Source organism: Lampris incognitus, chromosome 2, assembly GCF_029633865.1.
Source record: "Lampris incognitus isolate fLamInc1 chromosome 2, fLamInc1.hap2, whole genome shotgun sequence".
Lineage (NCBI taxonomy): Eukaryota > Metazoa > Chordata > Actinopteri > Lampriformes > Lampridae > Lampris > Lampris incognitus.
Window position 1 is genome coordinate 133,396,408 of NC_079212.1, and position 21,098 is coordinate 133,417,505.

General features: G+C 43.0%; 1 protein-coding gene across 1 annotated transcript in view; it reads right to left on the reverse strand.

Annotated features, from left to right (window-relative positions):
- The window catches only part of pxna (paxillin a), a 51,796-nt gene that overhangs the window by 5,226 nt on the left and 25,472 nt on the right, over window positions 1–21,098 (reverse strand). The window contains exons 2-8 of the mRNA XM_056302149.1: window positions 12,610–12,791; window positions 12,357–12,442; window positions 11,761–11,900; window positions 11,426–11,621; window positions 10,701–10,848; window positions 2,653–2,811; window positions 1,305–1,478 (exon numbers count right to left, since the gene is read on the reverse strand). Coding sequence (XP_056158124.1) covers window positions 1,305–1,478; window positions 2,653–2,811; window positions 10,701–10,848; window positions 11,426–11,621; window positions 11,761–11,900; window positions 12,357–12,442; window positions 12,610–12,791 — 1,085 coding nt within the window. The remainder of the gene's footprint in view (window positions 1–1,304; window positions 1,479–2,652; window positions 2,812–10,700; window positions 10,849–11,425; window positions 11,622–11,760; window positions 11,901–12,356; window positions 12,443–12,609; window positions 12,792–21,098) is intronic.

A 21,098-nucleotide genomic window follows, 5' to 3' on the forward strand; every position in this document is an offset into this window, starting at 1 on the left:
ATGGGTATACATGGTGTCTCCAAGTGTAAAAAAAAAATACAGGTAATGTATTTTTGACATTTCTGTGTTGGTAATGATTGGCTTTATTCCTCAGACTCTGCTAAAAAAAAATTAAAAAAAAAAAAGGATGGAGACCTGTGTCTTTAACTCTCCACGTTGTACCAGTACATTTGAGTACCGAACTGTCACGGCTGGTTCCTGAACTCATCAGTTGAGTATAAAAATCTGAATTACTATACACAAAGTCATACCTGAAGAGGATGCCATGATCGAAACGCTCTAAGTTTCAAGAAAATTCATTAAGCAAGCCGCAGTGACTGATTTCAGTCAAACTGGGGCGAGGTAACAACACTTGGGGAAATCTTTTGTATATGGGTCCATTACATTCAGATGCAACGTGGTGTGGCATGAGCCAGCAGGGGGCAGGCCAGCTCTAAGGAGTAGGAGGACGGCTAGGGTGTGAGGTATTGGAATGCTGTAACTGTTGGCTCATGTTTTCCATGCCTAATAGCATTTCTCAACAGCTTCAACTAGAACACACACACACACACACACACACACACACACACACACACACACACACACACACACACACACACACACACACACACTACAGAATTAACAACTGAACGGGTCATGTCAGAGAATGACTGAAAACGTTTTGTAAAAAACAAAAAATGTCTTCACATTTGAGTGTAGCCTCATAATCATAATTCATATTTATGAATTACTGCAACATATGATGCATGTCAATTGGAAATGTACATTTTGTCAAACTGTTTGAGGGGTGTAGCAAAAAAAAAAAAAGAACTGATAGAGCAACATGGATGGATGTACCTATATGAAGTACCAGAAGAGGGTGAATAAGAAAGCACTGGCAGGGACTTATCCTAAACTGAAGAGAGCACAATGGAGAGTGTCAACCAGAGGATATGAGTGGGTGCTGACAGGTGAGAGAAAAGAGCACATGGTGACACCCCACATGAATCAGATTTTCTGTATGGAGAAGATAGCTCTGTGTGTGTGTGTGTGTGTGTGTGTGTGTGTGTGTGTGTGTGTGTGTGTGTGTGTGTGTGTGTGTGTGTGTGTGTGTGTGTGTGTGTGTGTGTGTGTGTGTGTGTGTGTGTGTCCCTCACTGATTGTCTGAATGTCTGCCCATACAAGGGAGAAAGAAATCTCTGACATGTACTGATTTTACCCGCGAAGCTTTCAAGATAGATAAAGCACACTGTCACGTCTATTCGTGGCACCCGCTGGCTGTGTATGCGCATCGGTGAACGTGTGTATGTGCAGGTATTACTAACATCCAGTATAGGTCCATTGCAGTAGTGGCAACGTGGGGAAAACAGACTGTGGTAGTCTTTCTCACAGTAAGGCTGTCCATCACGCTCAAAGAAGTTTCTGGAGCCAATTTCCTCTTGGCAGTGGGTGCAAACAAAATGCTCTGGGTGCCATGTCCTGCCCATTGCAGTCACCACCTGGTATGGTGCAACACAATAAAGTTAGATAAGCTGCTAGTGCCTAGAGAGCATTTGGTAGTTATGTTCCTCCCTCTCCCCCGAGTTTCTTCACTTTCATTCTGGACCTACAGCTATGCCTCTTTTTTGTCAAAACCTGACTTGTTAGCAAACATTACAGTTTTCAATAAATTAGTTACACATCAATACCAGTAGGGAAGGAAACTATGTGGGGTATGCTCATATACAACTATTCAGTGGTATGTTGATAGAATGCAGCTTGCTTTGGTCATAAGACATAGCAATAATTGTCATCACTGCTTAACTGGCTTAGACATTTGGAGAAAATTACTTATTGGCTAGACCAATTTTTTCAGAAGAAAAATGATAAAAACTTCAAGAACCATGCACTTTATACAAGCTTCAACTGTTTGGTAGCCAAACAATTCCCTCTAAGTCGTTCATAGAATTAGTGGCTTTGACTTCAAGCATTCAAACTCACCCTCAAACTGGCCAAAAATATGCAGAGCATAAACCAGTGCATGATTGATATATATATATATATATATATATATATATATATATATTTGGATCCCCTCCCCCTTTTTCTCCTCAATTGAACTTGGCCAATTACCCCACTCTTCCGAGCCATCCCGGCCACTGCTCCACCCCCTCTGCCGATCCGGGGAGGGCTGCAGACTACCACATGCCTCCTCCGATACATGTGGAGTAGCCAGCCGCTTCTTTTCACCTGACAGTGAGGCATTTCACTAGCGGGACATAGCACGTGGGAGGATCACGCTATTTATTCCACCCAGTTCCCCCTCCCCCCTGAACTGGCCCCCTGACTGACCAGAGGAGGTGGTAGTGCAGCAACCAGGACACATACCCACATCCGGCTTCCCACCCGTAGACAAAGCCAACTGTGTCTGTAGGGACGCCCGACCAAGCCAGAGGTAACATGGGGATTCGAACTGCCGATCCCTGTGTTGGTAGGCAACGGAATAGACCGCTATGCTACCCGGACGCCCCCAGTGCATGATAATAAATGGCCAAACTAATAGGAGTGAATTCTTTTTTATATTTAACCAATCAATCTCACCAAAAACAAGACTGTACAAGCTTTGAGGATCACCTAAATCTAGTTTCACTCTCCCATTGTCTGTATGTTTTTATAACTCCGTATCGCGATCACCTGTCCGATGATGGGTTTCCTGCAGGCTCCACACACACCCTTGGCCACAGTTTGAACTCCAAGACGGTTGAGATCAGACTGGAGGCTCCCCAGCATGTTGTCCAGCTTGTTTGCTGGTTTTGGAGGGCTCGAAGGAGAGGTCTTCCCCTGTGACTGGATCTGGTGGAGATGGAAAATCAAAATGATTTCAGGGTTTGTTGAGGAAATCATTATGAAAAAAAAAAACCAGACACGGAGCAACACTTTTATACTGTTACACACATACATACACACACACACACACACACACACGTATATATATATATATATATATATATTTTTTCATTCTATGATGATGGTGTGGCGGCCTGTCCAGGGTGTCTCCCCGCCTGCCGCCCTATGACTGCTGGGATAGGCTCCAGCATCCCTGCGACCCTGAGTAAGGATAAGTGGTTTGGATAATGAATGAATGAATATATATATATATATATATATATATATATATATATATATATATATATATATATATATATATATATATCCTATGCTATATACAAATCACACGCTTACTGAAATACATTTGGCAACAAGGTCCCGCATACACAGCAACTTACACAAACATCAACAGACTTGCACAGAATATATAACATGCTTTTATCGACTCAAAAGTGCAATTTATTGATATAATACAATGCAAGCTTTAAGTTTCGCATTTCCATAAAAAAAGCAGCTCCTCAATGGAGCCTGTCAGGCAAGAAGATAAACGCTTAATTCAAACCTTAAAAAAAATGATCAGATCAAACCCGACAACTAATTAATCATATTTCATTTTTAAATATCACTGCTTTGTGTGTGTGTGTGTGTGTATATGTACTCGCGCCAGTTTAAGGTGAGGCACAATTTCCCTCAAATGGTATTGGAGCTTCATGACCCAACGACATTCCGCTGAGAGAAAATAGTATCTTCTCTCTTTCTCTCTCTCCCTAACAACCCTTATGACCTCTGACGTTATAAAATAGCCTACCGTCTAATTAGACCTTTGACCTGGATGCAGTCTACTTCTGCCAATCTTCGGCTTTACATGTTCACCCAACGTCCGTCAATAAAGACACTAAGGAAATCTCATATTTTAAAAGGAGTTGATTCTACGTTTCCATTCTGCTGGTCTGCAACGTGGGGGGGACCTGTTGACAGAAGTCTTGTGGGGGATGCTATAACTGTGGTGGTAACTGTGCTGTCATGCGCCAGGTCAGGTTTCAGTTGCACAGTGAACCTTCCATTCCTGTGCATAGCAAGACAGTTAGTGTGGCTGGAACATGGAAGTAATGCAACCCCAAACCCCCCCGAAAATCCGTAAACCCCTCCACTTGTCTACTGGAGAGACGACAGACTCATCTGATCTGAAAACACAGCTCATGGCGCCAACAGACATCAGGAAAAAGAAAAGGAAGAGGGGCTCAGTCTCCAGCATGAAAGTCCGCCCTGGACTAAATAGGTTTCACACAAGATCTAGAGGAGACTACATGTTGATATGTAGCATGACTGCAGATCAGGAGCCGAAAATAGATCCAGCCAACACAAAATTTCTTCAGCATGCAGAAACATAAAAACAGGGAGACTTCAGGGGATGTCACACCAAATGTGTGAACTCCTCCTTTGCATCATCCAACCCATTATTTTCTTATGCTTGCATCATGAATAAATGAATTTGCACTGCACTGAGCAACGTGATGGCTCCCAGTTTGCAGGGTTTGCACACAAAGTTGATGATCGCTGAATAATTGAGGTGCGTTCTGATGCAACTATAGCTCATCAAAAAGGAACAAGGAGAAGCAGGCATCAATAAGCGGGAGGGAAGAAAAGGATGGTTGATTTTGGCAAACTCTGAATTTCTCATGCTTTAGGACCAAACATTCAAATTATACGCAGACACTGAGAAGAGCAAACACCTGGAAGCATATTTCCAGTCAAGTTTGCATGCCAGTTGTATTGAAAAATGCAGATAAGTGAACTGTAGAAAATACATGTTAATACACAATACAGTGCGATCATGAGCTATGTTGTATTCAAAATGAAGTGGTTACTAATGGTCTTAAATGAAAACAATCTGTTTAGTCAATGTTTTCTAAGCCAAAACGTGATTCCAATCTTCTTTGTTTTAGTCATTGAAAACCAAATCCATTTTGCTAGTCTCCCAACAGCAAGTGAGAAGCATCTGATATGTGCAGCGCAAATCATGTTTGCTGTGTGTGAAATCCACTTAAGATTTGGGCAAATAACTAAACATGCATCTTCACAGAACACAACTAATGCAAAGCTACACTCCAGATACAGTACACTATATGAGAAAAGTGGAGGAAAATAGAGTTTGAAAGACAGTAGGGGATACGGAAAAGGAAATGCAGGAAAGTGTAAAATCGATGAAGAAAGTGAAAGAGAAGATGACAGGAGGAGATGAACAGAGGCGGTCCATGCCTGCATTGGTGGAAAGATGGGGTCGTACTCAGTCTGACAGCCCACCGACACAAAGACCTTAGGGGGTGGCGGTGGTGTGACAGGTTTGGGAGGGAGGTTGGGTAGGATAGTGGGTGGCATGGGCTCCTTTGGGGGAGGAGTAGGCTCTCTGGGAGGAGGAGTTGGTTCTTTGGGGGGAGGAGGAGTTAGTTCTCGAGGAGGAGGGGTGGGAGGGGGAGGGGGCAGAGGAGGTGGCATTTGCTTGACTGGGGGAGGCTTTTTTTGTGCTGGGGGGGATTGTGGAGGGGGGAGGACTTTTCTCTGAGGGACAGGTGATTCAGGAGGAATGATGATCTGGGGGAGAGAAAAAGACAGCAGAGAGAGGAGAACAAGCAAGAGGGGAAACACGGAATCAGGATGAAGCAAAGGATATGGAAATGGAAATGGAAATAGAAAAAGAATTGTCTTGTCAACACTAACTGAGCAGGTTAGTGAGGCTGCAAGTGCAGAAAATATTTTATGACAGTAAAAGCAATAAAACATAAAAAGAGCACTACTTAATTCCTTTACGCAATTTCAAGTTAATAGATGAGCCAACAAACATAAGCCAAGTTATCAAATGCATATATGATCTTCCAACTCTGGGTTTAAACTGATCTGGCAATAGAATTGATGGCTCTTCTGTGCATCTCTAATCAATACCTTATCCACAGATGGATGGACCCCTTCTTCTCGTGTACGCTGTGGGTTGGACATGACAATGACCCCTTCTGTCAGCCAATCATCTGACTGTTGTTTGCGCCGGCATTCTACCCGCCCAATTCCCAGTTTCCCCTGAAGCTCCTCTATAAGACGGTCTTGGGAGTTACTCTTGTTGACAATGACTGGTCCCATTTTGCGTCTCAACATTCCTTCCCGATACATTGGGTGCACATTGGATGTCTCTTTGGTGCGCCGGATAACTGACTTAAGCTGAGGAGTGGAAGATAAGGTTCAGTTGTTGCTATGGTGTGCCATTCATCCCGATGTGCATGATGGGGGCTACAAACACAAGCAGGCCAGACTCAGCATGGGATCCTTCAGAGACCTCAAGCACTTATTCCAGAATATAACTATGGCATTGTCCAATGGTTTTTGGTTGGACAAGTCAAGCACTGCCTTCAACTGCATTCAGATCCATTTTCTACCATTGAGGCTACTTCAAACCAACCATGTATCTGTGACAAGGCATGCTGGATAGCTGAAATCAAGAGAACTTCGCTGCGATCAAACAAAAGGATTTGAGGACATATCTAGAGGGTGCTCATGCCAAAACAATTCAAAGCTGCAGAATGTGGACGATTCCAAAATGTTGAAGCTCGGTTGCCAGAACAAAACTCTACAAGTAATAGAGACATGCTTAGAACCTTCCCAGATTATTTTTTTTTGAGAATTACAAGTCAATTAATAGATGAATATATCTTGAGGTGAGTTGATGTAATTTGAGGAGAAGGATCATTGCAACATCCCTCAGTTGAGTTAAGATGACAAGCCAGGTCCTGGTTATGACTAACACAGCCGTGTCAGTGAATACTGAATACAAGTAGAGGCATGCACAAACATCCTTGAGCAAAGCTTTTACATGTCAGCCACAAATAGTCAATTCAGCTCCTCTAACACAGACCTCTGCCATATTCCATTTTGTAGGTACTAGACAATGCAGAAAAGGAAAGGTCATGCACCACACCTCAACACATGAATTGAAAAAATTTGAACAGCTCCTGGTATATTTATTAGAGCTGCTCTCCCAAAATAAGCTTGTTTCAGAAGCTGAAAAAAGACCTAAATCTTGAATGAGCAACTAACTGACAGAGCCACACTACCAGTGCTGGTGGTTATTAACTTCCATACAATTTTGTCACACCTATTTGTATTTACAACACCACAGCTGTCGCCACTGGATTAAATGTGTCAAAGCAGGGACCTTATGGCCTTATAATTAAAAAGAAAAAACAAAGCGGGGCTTTAAGGTCTACCAAATCTGTGCCAATAAATTATTTTGGGAGAGCCTGAATTAGCCTCCTACTTGGCCAGAGGCTGATAGTCGCTCCACAGCAGAAGGCTGCTGTGTGGGAAGGTCCAGTGTCACATCTGGGGTCCCTGGGCAGGTGGATGGGGTAAGACAATCATCTATCCAGCTGGACTCAGTCATAGGTGTTAATGTTCCCTCTCGGCTGAGACTTGGGTATAACACCTCCTCCTCCCAGGGTCTGTCTTCATCTTCTGCAATGTATTCTCCATCAATTGAAAAGGAAGCCAGCGGTTCCTTCTCCCTGGTATGCTCTCCTTGGCTCTCTGATTGGGTGCTGCTAACTGTTAAGAGCTTGTCCAAGGTGTCCTCCAATAAAGGTTCCCGGCATGGCCAGGTTATACCCAGGATCTCATCTGCCTGCTTTTCTTTAGGTGACGACAAGACATTTGGTGGTATTGTAGCGAGTGGAACTGGTGAGGATCTGGGACTACTGCTGCCTGCAACAGTGTAAGTTCTTTTAATGACAGTAGCTGAATGTGAGCTCTTAGAAACTACAATGTCACTCTTTGGAACCGTCACTGGACTAGAAAGCCTTGGAAGTGTTAATGGACTAGCAGTTTTTGGAACAATTTCTGGACTAGCACTCTCAGGGACAGTTTGTGATACGTACATCTTGTGGCCTGGTACAGGACTTACACATTTAGAAACTGGACTAGAAAGCTGAGGAACTGTCACTGGACTAGCACATTTCGGGACAGTTAATGATGCTGAGATATTGGGAACTGTCACAGGACTTGGACTTTTGGGAACAGGACTATCATTTTTTGGGATTGGCACAGGGCTTTCACTCTTTTGAAGTGCAACTGGACTAGGACATTTAATGTCACCTAGACCAGGACTTTTGGTATTAAGAACAGGGCTGGAACCTATATGAACAGAAGCAGGACAAGGGCTCTTGGAGACAACAACTGGACTGGGGCTCCTGGTAGCAGTTGCCAGACTGGGGCTTTTGTCAAGAGTAACTGGGCTTGAGCTCTTAGGAATGGGGCTTGAGCTCTTTGTCATAGCAGGCGGACCTGATGGGCCAGGGGTTTTAGATATCTGAACATGAGTAGGGCTCCTAGCTCTAGTTTGACAAGGGAGTTTATCTATAGGGGAGGTCTCAGTAGTGACTGTACTACCATTGTCTTTTTCTTCGATCTGGGAGTACTGAAGGCTCTTACATGATACCATCATTGCAGCAGAAGTAGTGGAACAGGTAAGGGTTGAACTAATAACAGTGCAGGCATCTTCATCTATATGGAGCTCTAATGGGAGCGGGGTACATGAGGGTGTAGTGTTACATGAGGTCAGGGAAGGATCCACCGGAGCAATATGAGGGTTTATGTGGGGAGCCATCTCTGCTTGGGCAGCAGACAATCCAGTTACCAATGAGGGGTCTGCTGCTTCCAGATTCACAGACAACTGAGAGCCAGACTAAATCACAGGTGTATTGACCAAAAAGTAAGTACAGAAGACAAAACATAGAAATTGGAACAGGACAGAGAAAGAACAAAAGAGAACAATTTGAGAATGAAGAGAGTGAAGTTGCTCAGCACAAATGTAACAAGGATTGCTTCCTTCATTTTTGTTACCAAAATAAATGTTATGAAATAGCAGTTTTTTCCCCATCTTTAATTTTATGACTTCACTACAGATACTAGGCAAGGTTTTATGGGGAAAAAAACCCCAACAACAATCAGAACAATCAACCCCATATATATCCTTGAATGAAAAGACTTTTTAAGCCGTTCAACTTGCAATGATGAAACAAGTCAACTTGGATTGAGATTGTTTTTCTTTTCACCACATAGCCATTAGAGGAACTGTTGTTTTTCAAGCACTTTGTAACAACGTTACATGCTCTACAAATAAAGTTATTATTGTCATTATCAATATTAGGTGGGGAAACAGCCACTTCAACAAGTATTTCATGTCAGACAATAGTTCTCAACTCCAGTCCTCAGGACCCCCCACCCTGTGCTGCTGGTTTTCCATTCTGCCAGGTATTCCAACATCTTATAATGGAATTTTTAGACGTGGCACAATAGTGAACTTAATCAACTATCTGGCAGGAAAGAAAACCAGCAGTGCTGGCGGGTCTTGAGGACTTGATTTAATTAACTACACAGTAGAATAAGGGCCCACAAATTTTCCTGTTCTTATACACCAGCAGCAAAATCAAATGGTTATTGTATACTAACACTGAAGCATCCTCGTGACCCGACCGGATAAGCGGCTTGGATAATGGATGGGTGGATGACTGAGGCATGATTTACTGACATATCTGTATGCAAACTTGTGATATGGAGAGTGACACATTTTTAGAAAGATCCATGTTAGTGAATGAAATTCCTGCAAACCAATAATGGCAAATATGTGAAACACTACAAAGTAATATAGATTCTGGAAAAATTCAGGTAAAATACCATATATTTTCTATATATATTCTATAATACACTTTTAGTACCAGCACTCCAAGCAACAATGTAAAAAAAGAAAAAGAAAAAAGACACGGGCATTAACATGAATTATTGTGTGGCAAATCCTGTTTCACCATTAATTTCCTCATACAATTTCAAAAAGTATAACCACAACTTCAGTGCACTCATATGTAATAGAAGACAATATACCCAATGTATTTGCATCCTGCTATGAAGCTTACTTACAATGCAGAAACTGCAATTTTTTATCTGTTTCTCCACTATGTCTACAACTCATGAACTACACCAGGGACTTTTATGGCCATCCGGTCGTGTCTAACGACTGGAATTTCCTTAAACCAAACAAGACGGCTCATTTTAGGCACCCTATAAGCACGACTAAAAACAAGCTGTTGACAAATAGAAGTATTAGCAAAATTATATTCAGTGTCAGATCTGAAAGTTATTCAAAAATTTATTCTTATTAACAGAACATATTTGCTCAGTGTCTTTAAGAAAAAGCTGCTTCCGCATGTTTGCTCAGCTTTTAGCAGGAAGTTTTTGCTTATTATGGATCATAGAGTCGGTTCAAATTCCAGGTTTTCACTTGCTTGCATTTCATGTTGTGTCCCAAGCTTTGATTACCAATTAAACAAGCTAACTGCGAATGTATGAAATAAATTCAGCCAATCCACGGATTAGAAACTAGCAAAATTTACCATCCAAAATTATGTAATTGTTCTCAATAAAACATGCGCTTTGCTTACAAAACATACAGAATCAGGTTCAAGCTTTACTTGTGAAAGCAACTTTGTAATCTGTGTTGTGTTTTTTAAATTGAGGCGGTTTCTGCAAACATCAACATCTTGTGGTCCAATTGTTCACCTGACCATTTGACTAGATTCATTTAGCTGGTGCTTGTGGTACTTCTTTTCATATAGGTCATGTATTGACCTTTACTTTGTTGCTTTATTCCATTACTAAACACCTGAGCAACAAAAAGATCCAAGCCCTTATTGTGGTAGTTTGGCTCAGTTTTATGTGGGACGACCTCAACTTTTGAGGGACAACCTCAAAATGAGCTCTTGGCTGCCCCATGTACAATGAGACATTTTCCTTAAAATAGACCCCTGTATACTCACATTGCTTTGGACCTTGAAGTCTGACAGGGAGGCCATCAGCTCATCCAGCTCCCGTGTGGCTGAAGAGGCGGACATCCTGGCCTGCTGCTGTGCCGCTGTTTCCTCTTGTCCGTCTGTTAGCTCATCTGAGACAACTAAAGGTGTAGGGCTACAAAAAAAAGACAAGGACAATGCCACCTCAAAAAGTTATGTAACCGCCACAAAATAATAGAAATCTAACATAACCTAAAACAAAATAGCATTCAATACTTACGATGATACATCTAATATTTCATAATTAGACATACAGTACCAGTCAAAAGTTTGGACACACCCGATTGAATGTTTCAATGTATGTTTTTCAAAATCTTGAAGTCATCGCCTATTTGTGAATTTCTTTCCAAAACAATTTAAAATTTTAAAACTATGCATTTTGAAATAGCTCTCTGATGGCCTGGCAGCCCATCCAGGGTCTCTCCCCGCCTGCTGCCCAATGACTGCTGGGATAGGCGCCAGCATCCCCGTGACCCTGACAGCAGGATAAGCGGTTTGGATAATGAATGAATGAAGGAACATTTTGAAATGCCCCCCACCCCAACAAGTTGTTTCATTGAAAAGTGAAATTTAGTAAAAATAAAGAAAAACCCTACTATGAGTAGGTGTGTCCAAACTTTTGACTGGTACTGGACTTGCTATAAAAATAAAACAAATAATTTTCTATTTAGGGTAAATAGCTTGTCTCTTACACAGGAGAAGGCACAGAACTTTCCAGTTCATCTAGAAGGCTCTCTACACTGGGCCGCACATCCTCTATTCCTCTGGTTACAGCATTGCGCTTGGGCTTCTCCATAACAGGTGGAGGAGCATTGCCAGGGGGAGAGACTCCATTTTGCTGGACATAGTGGTTGGTAGTGCTGGGGGGCAGCGGTGGAGTTACATCCTCTGTGAGACAAAAGACCACAAGATGGATTACTTGCATGCATCCACATAGTAGAGAAGTAGAAAATGTACAATAGCAGGAACTGCAATCTTGGTTTGTTTGCCTACATACAAAAAAGTTTGTGAAATTATTTGTGTGTACCTTCTTTTGGGAAGGATGGTGTATTGTGCTGGACAGCATTGAGTTCCAGCAGTAGACGGTCCAATTCTGACAAGTTGCTGCCTAGCGATGAACTCATGGCAGCGGCAGACGCCTCACTGCTCTTCTGCTTATTGGGGAAACTGTAGCAAGAACGGAAATGAGTTACTGTAAACTAGTTATGTAATGAACCAAACTTCTATAGACCAAGATTAATATACAGAAATACTTACAATATACCATTTCACATTATTTTCATTTTGACATTTGATGTGCTGTCCCTTTGTTGTTTTTTTTTATTTTATTGTCAAGTTTTACAAATGAAGGTCTCTTGTCCCAGAAAAAATTAAACTTCATAATATTCTGTCTTGCAGAAAAAAAATGTATTGCCAATTTTTTTTGCATATTCTTATTTGGTTCAGTAATTGATCACTGTGACTTTCCCCTACAAAGAGAAAATATTTCACAGCCATGTAAACCACTGAAAATGTATCGTAACGTTTTTGAATGTCAACGAATTAATTTTAACAGTACATTCAGCATTACTTCAAAACATCTCCGATTTAGTATTGTCTTACAGACATGTCTTCTAGTCTTACCTGTATACGTGATCCTCTTCAGCAAGGGGTTGAGTTGGACTGCTACTATCTCTAGACCAGCGACTTCTCTGAACAGGGCTAAAGGACTGCAAAGATGAGGTTTTGAATTAATATAATCATGGTATGCAAGTGACCATTAATGAATGACTGAACTTTTTTTCACAAGCAAGAAAAAAAAAAAAATATAATATTAGAATGGGGTTATGCTAAACCTGAGTAATATTTTGCCCAGCGTATCGTTATGTATATTTACCTGTGTATCGTCTATTCCATTCAGTGCTTGCTCTGAGGGAGCAGGCGGGACTGGGGGTGGGGAGCCGATGTCCTGCTGAGCGCTGGTTCCAGTTGGGTATGAGTAGGGTGTCTCATCGGACAAGAATAGTGGCCGCTTAGAGATGTGAGACGTTGTGGACTCAAGGTCCGCCAACAAAGCATCTGCAGAAACAGGAACAAAAAATGTCATCATTAGTTTGACACAAATTATGTTTACACATACCCTCATCCTTTAGGTAACCAATGTTGGGTTTTATGGCTTGCAGCAGATATCTGTCAATATAGTGTTGCAAAGCCTCTCAATAATTTGGAAATCTAAACGTTCAATTCATCATTATTTGTACAATGCATGATAACAGCAACATTCTCAAATGGTAACAAATCCTTTGGTACTGACAACATGGGAAGAGCAGTGGCTTGTCACTGCTTAATCTTGCAGACTGTCAGCGCCACACCTTTGGTTACTCATTGACCCTGGTCTGCAGTGAATCGTGAGCCCTTTCAAACCCGATGGTGGCTATTTAGTCAGCAACTCCTAATGTCCTAACATGCTAATGTTTGCCATCTACATTCAAACAGCTTCTATCTTAATATGAAAAGTGTTAAATCTATTCCTCTGAGGGGCCAAGAAAACAACCAGGCCTACTAATCCAGCGGTCCTTGCCGATGGATAGAAGCAGGCATGACATTATAGAGGATTAGCTGAAGCACACAAGACTTTACTACTGAACACTTGGGCCTATTTTAGCCTGCTTAGTCATCAGTGAAGTGTTTAGCTTCTGTTAAAGAGTATCACCAGCAAATACATTAAAACAAAATCCTAACAGACGTAACAAACTTTCGGTAATTGTATATTTCTCCCCTATGAACAAATTCAATGTAATATACATACCTAGAGACACCGGTATTGTAACAGTTCAATACATTCACTTCTGTTAGCGTTTCAAAGGCCCTTATGGAGACACATTTTTCAGAAAGATACCTTTGGAGCAACTAAAAAGTGCAATTAAATTCGATTTGTCAGTAATTTACCGAAAATAATTCTACTAAGGCAAAACAACACTAGAAGGACTAAAAAGAAAACTCATGGTGCAAGATCCAACCAACAAAGAGGTGGAATCAATGAGAATCATTGAAACATGAAGATGAAACATACCTTATGAGAGAGAGAGAGAGCGAGACTAGCAGTTATACACAGCCAGGGCAGATGAAACGAGGAGAATGCAGAGAAGACGAGGAAGAGTACAACACAAACAGTCATTCCCGGCAGGAACTGCCTTTCTTAACTATTCCATCAGCAGAAGGAGACGAAAGACCCAGGAGGGGGAATGAGCAAATGAAAGAGGAGGAAGGGGTGCGGGTAGAGAGGGGAAATAGGGTTTACTTTTTAACAACGGTAGAGTTAGTTTCACCCTCTCCGCCCCCGCTGCTATGCCAATCCCAACCTGTTTGAAAGCTCAAGTTAGGAGTTACTACTTACACAGATGACAACCAGTTGAAAACAGTCTCGGAAACTGGAGGTGTCCAACTATGGAAGGCAATGTGCTGAGGCAAAGCCCAGGTGAAAAACTAAGTGGTTGTGAAATAATAAAAGAGAGCGCAAACAGACAGGGGCTCTTATCAACAGTGTCATGCCCAATAAGGGAGTGGTATGACACAAGTATACAAAAGGTATAATCAGCCCCTCCTTTTAGACAGCTTAAAAAACTCACTGAAGCTCCTCCTGAGTCATTCTCATGGTTACCACATCTCTTTAACTGGATGAATTTCCTGCATAACACTTATATCTTATTCTATGTTTTCTGAGATCCAAATATACACAACCTACGGCTAGTTTTTCTTGCTCCTAACCCATGATTCTATCATATGGCTAAGACCTCCGTGTTGTGATTTCATCCCTCTGGGAGACTTCAGGACCTCTGAACACCTGAGAAGCACAAACCAGCAATGTTAAAAGGTAAACCCATGGCGCTACCTCATCTGCCGGCCATTAACACTCACCCATATTTAGCTGAAGCTGAATGTTATGTACACCATGGTAGCACTACAAGTAGCACGGGCCGTAGTGTGACGCTTTGGCCCCTAGCCCCAGACCGAGAGGAGACACCGCAAAGCTAGATCAACACCGGATCCACTAGGCCCTAGTTAGCATTAGCATGGTTAGCATGGTCAGCATGCCAGCTGACGGAGTTTCAAAGAGGAGGTTTGTCTCTCCACATGGACATGGCAGTCTGGGCACATTCCGCACAGCTTCATTATGGACACAGTGCTGCCTGTTGTTTACACTACTGCAGCCAGCAGATAGTTGTGTGTGTGTGTGTGTGTGTGTGTGTGTGTGTGTGTGTGTGTGTGTGTGTGTGTGTGTGTGTGTGTGTGTGTGTGTGTGTGTGTGTGTCTTGACCGCTCTCGTAGCAGGAAAGAGAAAAAAAACCACTGTGGCAAGGAAGATAAAGACCAATCATTCTTTGTAACCAAGTATGGTCTGTAGTAAAAAATATGATTAAAGCACACATCAAAAGAACGCCCACTGTACAGGCAGGTGCACTCCACAAAGCAGTACCGTGGCACTAAATGAGAAGCAAACAACCATAGACTGTTACTTCTAAGTGATATCTACTAAACCATCTGTTGCAACTCTTTATAATTACAGTGTTCCAATGTAAGCCGTGTAAGTTCAAACTCGGGATATCTGTAATAATACTTTGTCAAAGACACCAACAAATGCAATTATAGATGTTTTCAATACAGTTATGACTTGTCAACATTACGTTGTGGATTTACTGACTCATTGAAAATTACTGGGGATTCTTCAGTGACATTGTGAGTCGGTGGTGTACTGGCCATCGGGCATACCGGGACAAATCCTGGTGGGCCGCTGCATCGGTGGGCCGTCAGAAAATCCATGACAGGGCCTGTGTGCCTGTCATTCGGGGTGCACATGAAAGCGTGCTGCGTGTGTGTCCAGGACTGGACTCACTGGCCAATCACAACCAAATTAGTTAACTCGCATTAACATACTAAACTTATGCTAAAGTAGTGCACAGCAGTGACAGCCAACAAAAGCCATGGACAAGAAAATATCAAAAAATAAAGGAGGAGCCGAAAAAATTAGTTAGAGAAAAAAGGAGGCAGGCATTAGAGGCACACGCTTCCTTACGTAAAGATGCATGAATCACCCAGACCCACAGTGCACCTGTTCTGCGCGTGTAGGTGGAGCAAGGTAGTGTTCAATTAGAAAGGTGGGGGACCAGCAAGTAGTGATTATGTTCCAGGGATTAGTCATATCCAAAGGTGCCATGAGTAAAACTAGGCTAACTAAATAGCTAACTAGCTTTGGCATGTCCTCACCTCAGTAACATTATTTGTTGTTCTCCATGTGTCCACACATTAGTTGCGAGCCAGCTATGGTGGTGGTGAAATGTGCAAAAAAGTATCCAATGCAGAACCAAACATCTAATGTCTTTATGCATGCTCAATAATCCAGGTAAGAAAATCAAAGAAAAGTTGAATCACTTCATCTGGACACATTTATTGAGTGAAATGTTTCACCACTCTTCTAAGTGACCTCTTCAGTCTAAACTGACCGCAGCTATCCTCACCCTTATAAACAATACAGCTGCATAACGACCGAAACCAACGATCAGTTTCATATGCAAATAGGCATGACCATTAACCAGAGTTTCAATGGCCATGTGTACCATTCACAGAGGATTTGGGAATGTTTGCAATCACAGCATTGTAAGATGGCGACAGATGTACCTTTATGTACACTGACCAAGTGTGTTTGCCCCTGAAGCTGTGTCTTCAGTCCACGTACTTCACATACAGGGGGCAGTACTATAACCAAAGGCATGGGTGTGCTATGTGCCCCAGTCTCACCGATGGTGGCCAACTTGTATACGGAGGAAGTGGAAAAGAGGGCTCTGATGTCTTATCCAGGGACACCACCAAGCCATTGGTTCAGAGTTATGGACGGCACACCTGGGTTAAAATTAAATCTCAGGATGTACCACATTTCACTGACCACATTAACTCTGTGGACAACCACATCAAGTTCACCAGGGAGGATGTGAAAAATGACAGGTTAGCCTTCTTAGACTCTGAAATTGCAATTGGTGATGGAGGACAGTTGATTGTTGATGTTTACCGTAAACCTACACATACTGATCAGTTCTTAAGGTTTGACTCTCATCATCCACTGGAGCACAAACTAGGAGTCATCAGGATGCTGTACCACTGAACTGACAACATCCCCACCCACACAGGGGAAGGGGAGAAATCCCACATTAAACAGGCCTTGGTTAAGTGTGGTTATCCTAACTGGGCGTTTGTCAAAGCCAGGAAGACGCCCAATCAGTGCACCAGCCGATCGAAGACAGGAGAAGGACAACAGCTGCCTAAGCGTAAACCAGTGGTGATTCTGTATGTGGCGGGAGTGGCGGAAAAGTTGAGACGCATATTTTCCAAACACAGCATCTTATTTGCTTTCAAACCCCAAAACACGCTGCGCCAGAAATTGGCCCACCCCAAGGATAGGGTCCCCTGGTACAAACAGAGCAATATAGTGTATGCTGTTAAGCGCCGGCAGGATTGCCATGACTTGTACATCAGGGAAACTAAACAGACACTGGCCAAGAGGATGGTACAACACAGAAGAGCTAACACATCAGGTCAGGACTCTGCAGTCTACACCCATCTACAGGCCAGTAGCCACTCTTTCAAGGATGAGGATGTGCACATCCTTGATGGGGAGGAACGCTGGTTTGAAGAGGGAGTCAAAGAGGTTATCTATGTGAAGAGGGAATGACCATCCCTGAACCGGGGGGGGGGGGGCTAAGAGTACATTTGTCAACATCTTACAATGCTGTGATTGCAAATATTCCCAAACCCTGCACTGTGAATAGTACACATTAGGGATCAGCCGATTATCGGTATGGCCGATTATCGGCATGGCTGATTATCGGCTTAGTCGTCATTTTTCCTATTATCGTTATCTGCATATGTTTTATCAGCCAACCGATTAAAAAAAGGCCGCTGCGCAACACGCGCGCTTGCGACGCAGCCTTCACTCTCCCAAAGCACAGCACAGCCCTCACTCCAGCAACACAAACCAGAACAGAGTCAGACCACTTTTCTAAAGTAAGAGGAGCATGCCAGATGTCATAAAACCCTCTCGGTTGGTAAGAAAAGCATGCCATAACGTTAGTTACAAAACTCCATAACATTAGTTTCCCGTCTCGCTCCCCCTCCCACACACACACCAGAGCATAATGTCGGTCCGAAATGAATTCGACACCAGGTTGTAAATTCAAACAGAACACAATTTCTACTGCTGTGCTTAACCTTCAAATTCATCGGCCTCCACAACTTACCAATAATCGGCCCTGAAAAAAAAAACATATTGGCCAACCCCTAGTACACATGGCGATTGAAACTCTAGTTAATGGTCACACCTATGTGCATATGAAACTGATCGTTGGTTTTGGTCGTTATGCAACTGTATTTTTTATAAGGGTGGGGATACCTGCAGTCAGTTTAGACTGAAGAGGTCACCTAGATGAGTGATGAAACGGTTCTCTCAATAAATGCTGTGTCCAGATGAACTAATTCAACTTTCGTTGACAAACACCTTGTTTTTTAAAAGTGTGACCACATATCTTCCAAAGTGAAGGTCGTCAAAAGTATCAACTAATACACAAGGTGTCTAATTCCAATTAACATTTCACCTATAGATGAGTTCCCTTATTTACATGCACAAACAAGCCTGTGTAGATTGTGAGGCAAAAAGGGGTCACGAGTCTAGCGCTTGTAAACATTACTACGTTCATTTCGAAGAGATTATCACAGGGAAATTGATTTAAAATGAAATGAAATGCCTCACAGTTGTTGCGCTGTCGGTTGTACAAATCGTAAAGATGGTAAAAGCAAGCATCTGCATTTTTATTGCATGCCGAAAGGGAAAACTCCCAATTGAAAAATGAAGACGACAGGTGTGGATTCACGGGAGACGTGGTCAGAAGAGCAAATATCAAATGCGAAGAACATTTCATAACTGGTATGAATCCGTTTCTTACACAAATAAGTATTGTGATTGTACTGTTTCTTGGCCATGTTTTGCCACACATTCTGCACGCGCATCTTGTTTACAACACAGCTTTTACATCAGGGGGGTCTATTGGTAGCTCAAAAAATTCTGCCTACTACTGATCACTTCAACAAGAAGCTTAAATTTGGTTTCATAAATATCAGATCACTGTCTACCAAAGCCTTACTAATCAATTATCTGATTTTATTTTGGACCCACCGGTCGCTGCTCTACCCCCTCTGCTGAGCCAGGGAGGGCTGCAGACTACCACGTGCTTCCACTGATATATGTGGAGTCAGAAGCCGCTCCTTTTCGCCTGACAGTGAGGAGTTTCGCAAGGGGGATGTAGCGCATGGGAGGATCACGCTCTTCCCTCAGGTTCCCTCCCCCATGAACTGGCGCCGACCAACCAGAAGAGGCGCTAGTGCAGTGACTAGGACACACCCACATCCAGCTTCCCTCCCGCAGACACGGCCAATTGTGTCTGTAGGGACGCCTGACCAAGCCGGAGGTAACGCGGGGATTTGAACCAGCGATCCCCGTTTTGGTAGGCAACGGAATAGACTGCTACGCTACCAGGTCACCCGTAATGACCTGATTCTTGAACATAGTTTTAATATGATTGGGTGATGTGTAACATGGCTAAAATTAAATGTTTTCCTTCCCTTAAATGAAGCTTCCCCACTTGACTATACCATGTAGCTGGGGCAAATATACAAGGTGGGGGTGTTGCCTTAATATATGTCTATTTTCAATTTAACTTCTAAACTTGAATCTAAATTCCAATCTTTTGAGGCTCTTATTCTAAGTCCATCTCCCTCAGCCATGAATAAACTCTGCTCAGTCCAGATTTTGATACTCAATCGACCTCCTGGCCCTTACTCACGATTTCTTGAAGAATATGGAGAATTTGTCTCAGGTCTTGTTACTCATTCTGATGAGATACTAATTCTTGGTGATTTCAATATTCATCTGAATAAGGCTGCTGATCCTCTAAGTAAAGCCTGTCTGGCACTTGCTGATACTTTTGGGTTCGCTCAGTTTGTTCAAGAGTCGACTCATTGCAGTGGTAACACCCTTGATTTGGTTTTATCTAAAGGATAGGTGTTTCTGATCTGAATGTCTTGTCAACCACATCTGCTGTTTCAGATAATTTTCTCATCAAATTTGAAGCATTATTGGGCTGTTGGCACAGATGTAATTGCCACGGGCCACATTGGTCCACTGTAGCTGCATTTGGCCAGCAGCTGCCTGAAGTCTTAGCTCCTTTCACTGTACAGACTGACTCTTGAAAATCTCAGTAATGACTTAAATGTGGCCCTCTCTATAAGTGTTCTCGGTTCATTTGCACATCTCACTACCAGAGCTAGGTGACGAAAGAGGCTTACACCCTGGATTAATGATGAGGTACATGCTCTTACTTCTCCTGGATCACCACCTTGTCGTGATCAAGAAGCTTGCATGTACTAATGATTCCAAGAGCTATGCCGTCCAGAGCTTGGCTCCTGGTAGGGTCACCCAAGGCGGATAGGTCAAGGGGGAGGTTCCAGATGAAGTGCAATCCAACAAAGACCTCAACAGCGGAACTGGCAGAAGACAATGCCAGTTAAGGCTGATTAAGGCTGCAACAGAGGGTTGTCCCCAATCGTCTTGATTCTCCATGCCATTGGACTCTTGCCACCCCCTGCCAAGGACCATGTGGTGGCTGCAGGTGCATCAGCCACTCCACATAAAAAGCTGTCTCACGCAGGCATCCTCCCACACTGATATCTACAAGGACCTAGAAGGAGGACAGTCATACTCAACCCAGAGTGACCAGTGATGATGACAAGCGGGCCTGCAGGAGACTGGAACGTAATGACGAAAAGTAAAATTAGTTGTTTTTTTTTTATCTATCTTGGCATGAGTGTTTATTGAAATACAAGTGTGCTTTAGCTGCCGTGAAAGCTGCATACCTCTCTTGCTTAATCAGTATTAATAAACATAATCCCAGATTTCTCTTTGACACTGTAGCTAAATTTACTAAAAAGGAGCAGTCTGGCGTCCGGGTGGTATGGCAATCTATTCCATTGCCTCCCAACACGGGGACTGCCGGATCGAATCTCTGTGTTACCTCCGGCTTGGTCAGGCATTCCTACAGACCCAATTGGCTCTGTTTGCGGGTGGGAAGCTGGATGTGGGTGTGTCCTGGCCACTGCACTAGTGCCTCCTCTGGTCGGTCGAGGCACCTGTTCAAGGAGGAGGGGGAACTGGGGGGAATAGGGTGATCCTTCCATGCGCTACGTCCCCCTGGCGAAACTCCTCACTGTCAGGTGAAAAGAAGTGGCTAGTGACTCCACATATATCGGAGTTAGCATGTGGTGGTCTGCAGCCCTCCCTGGACC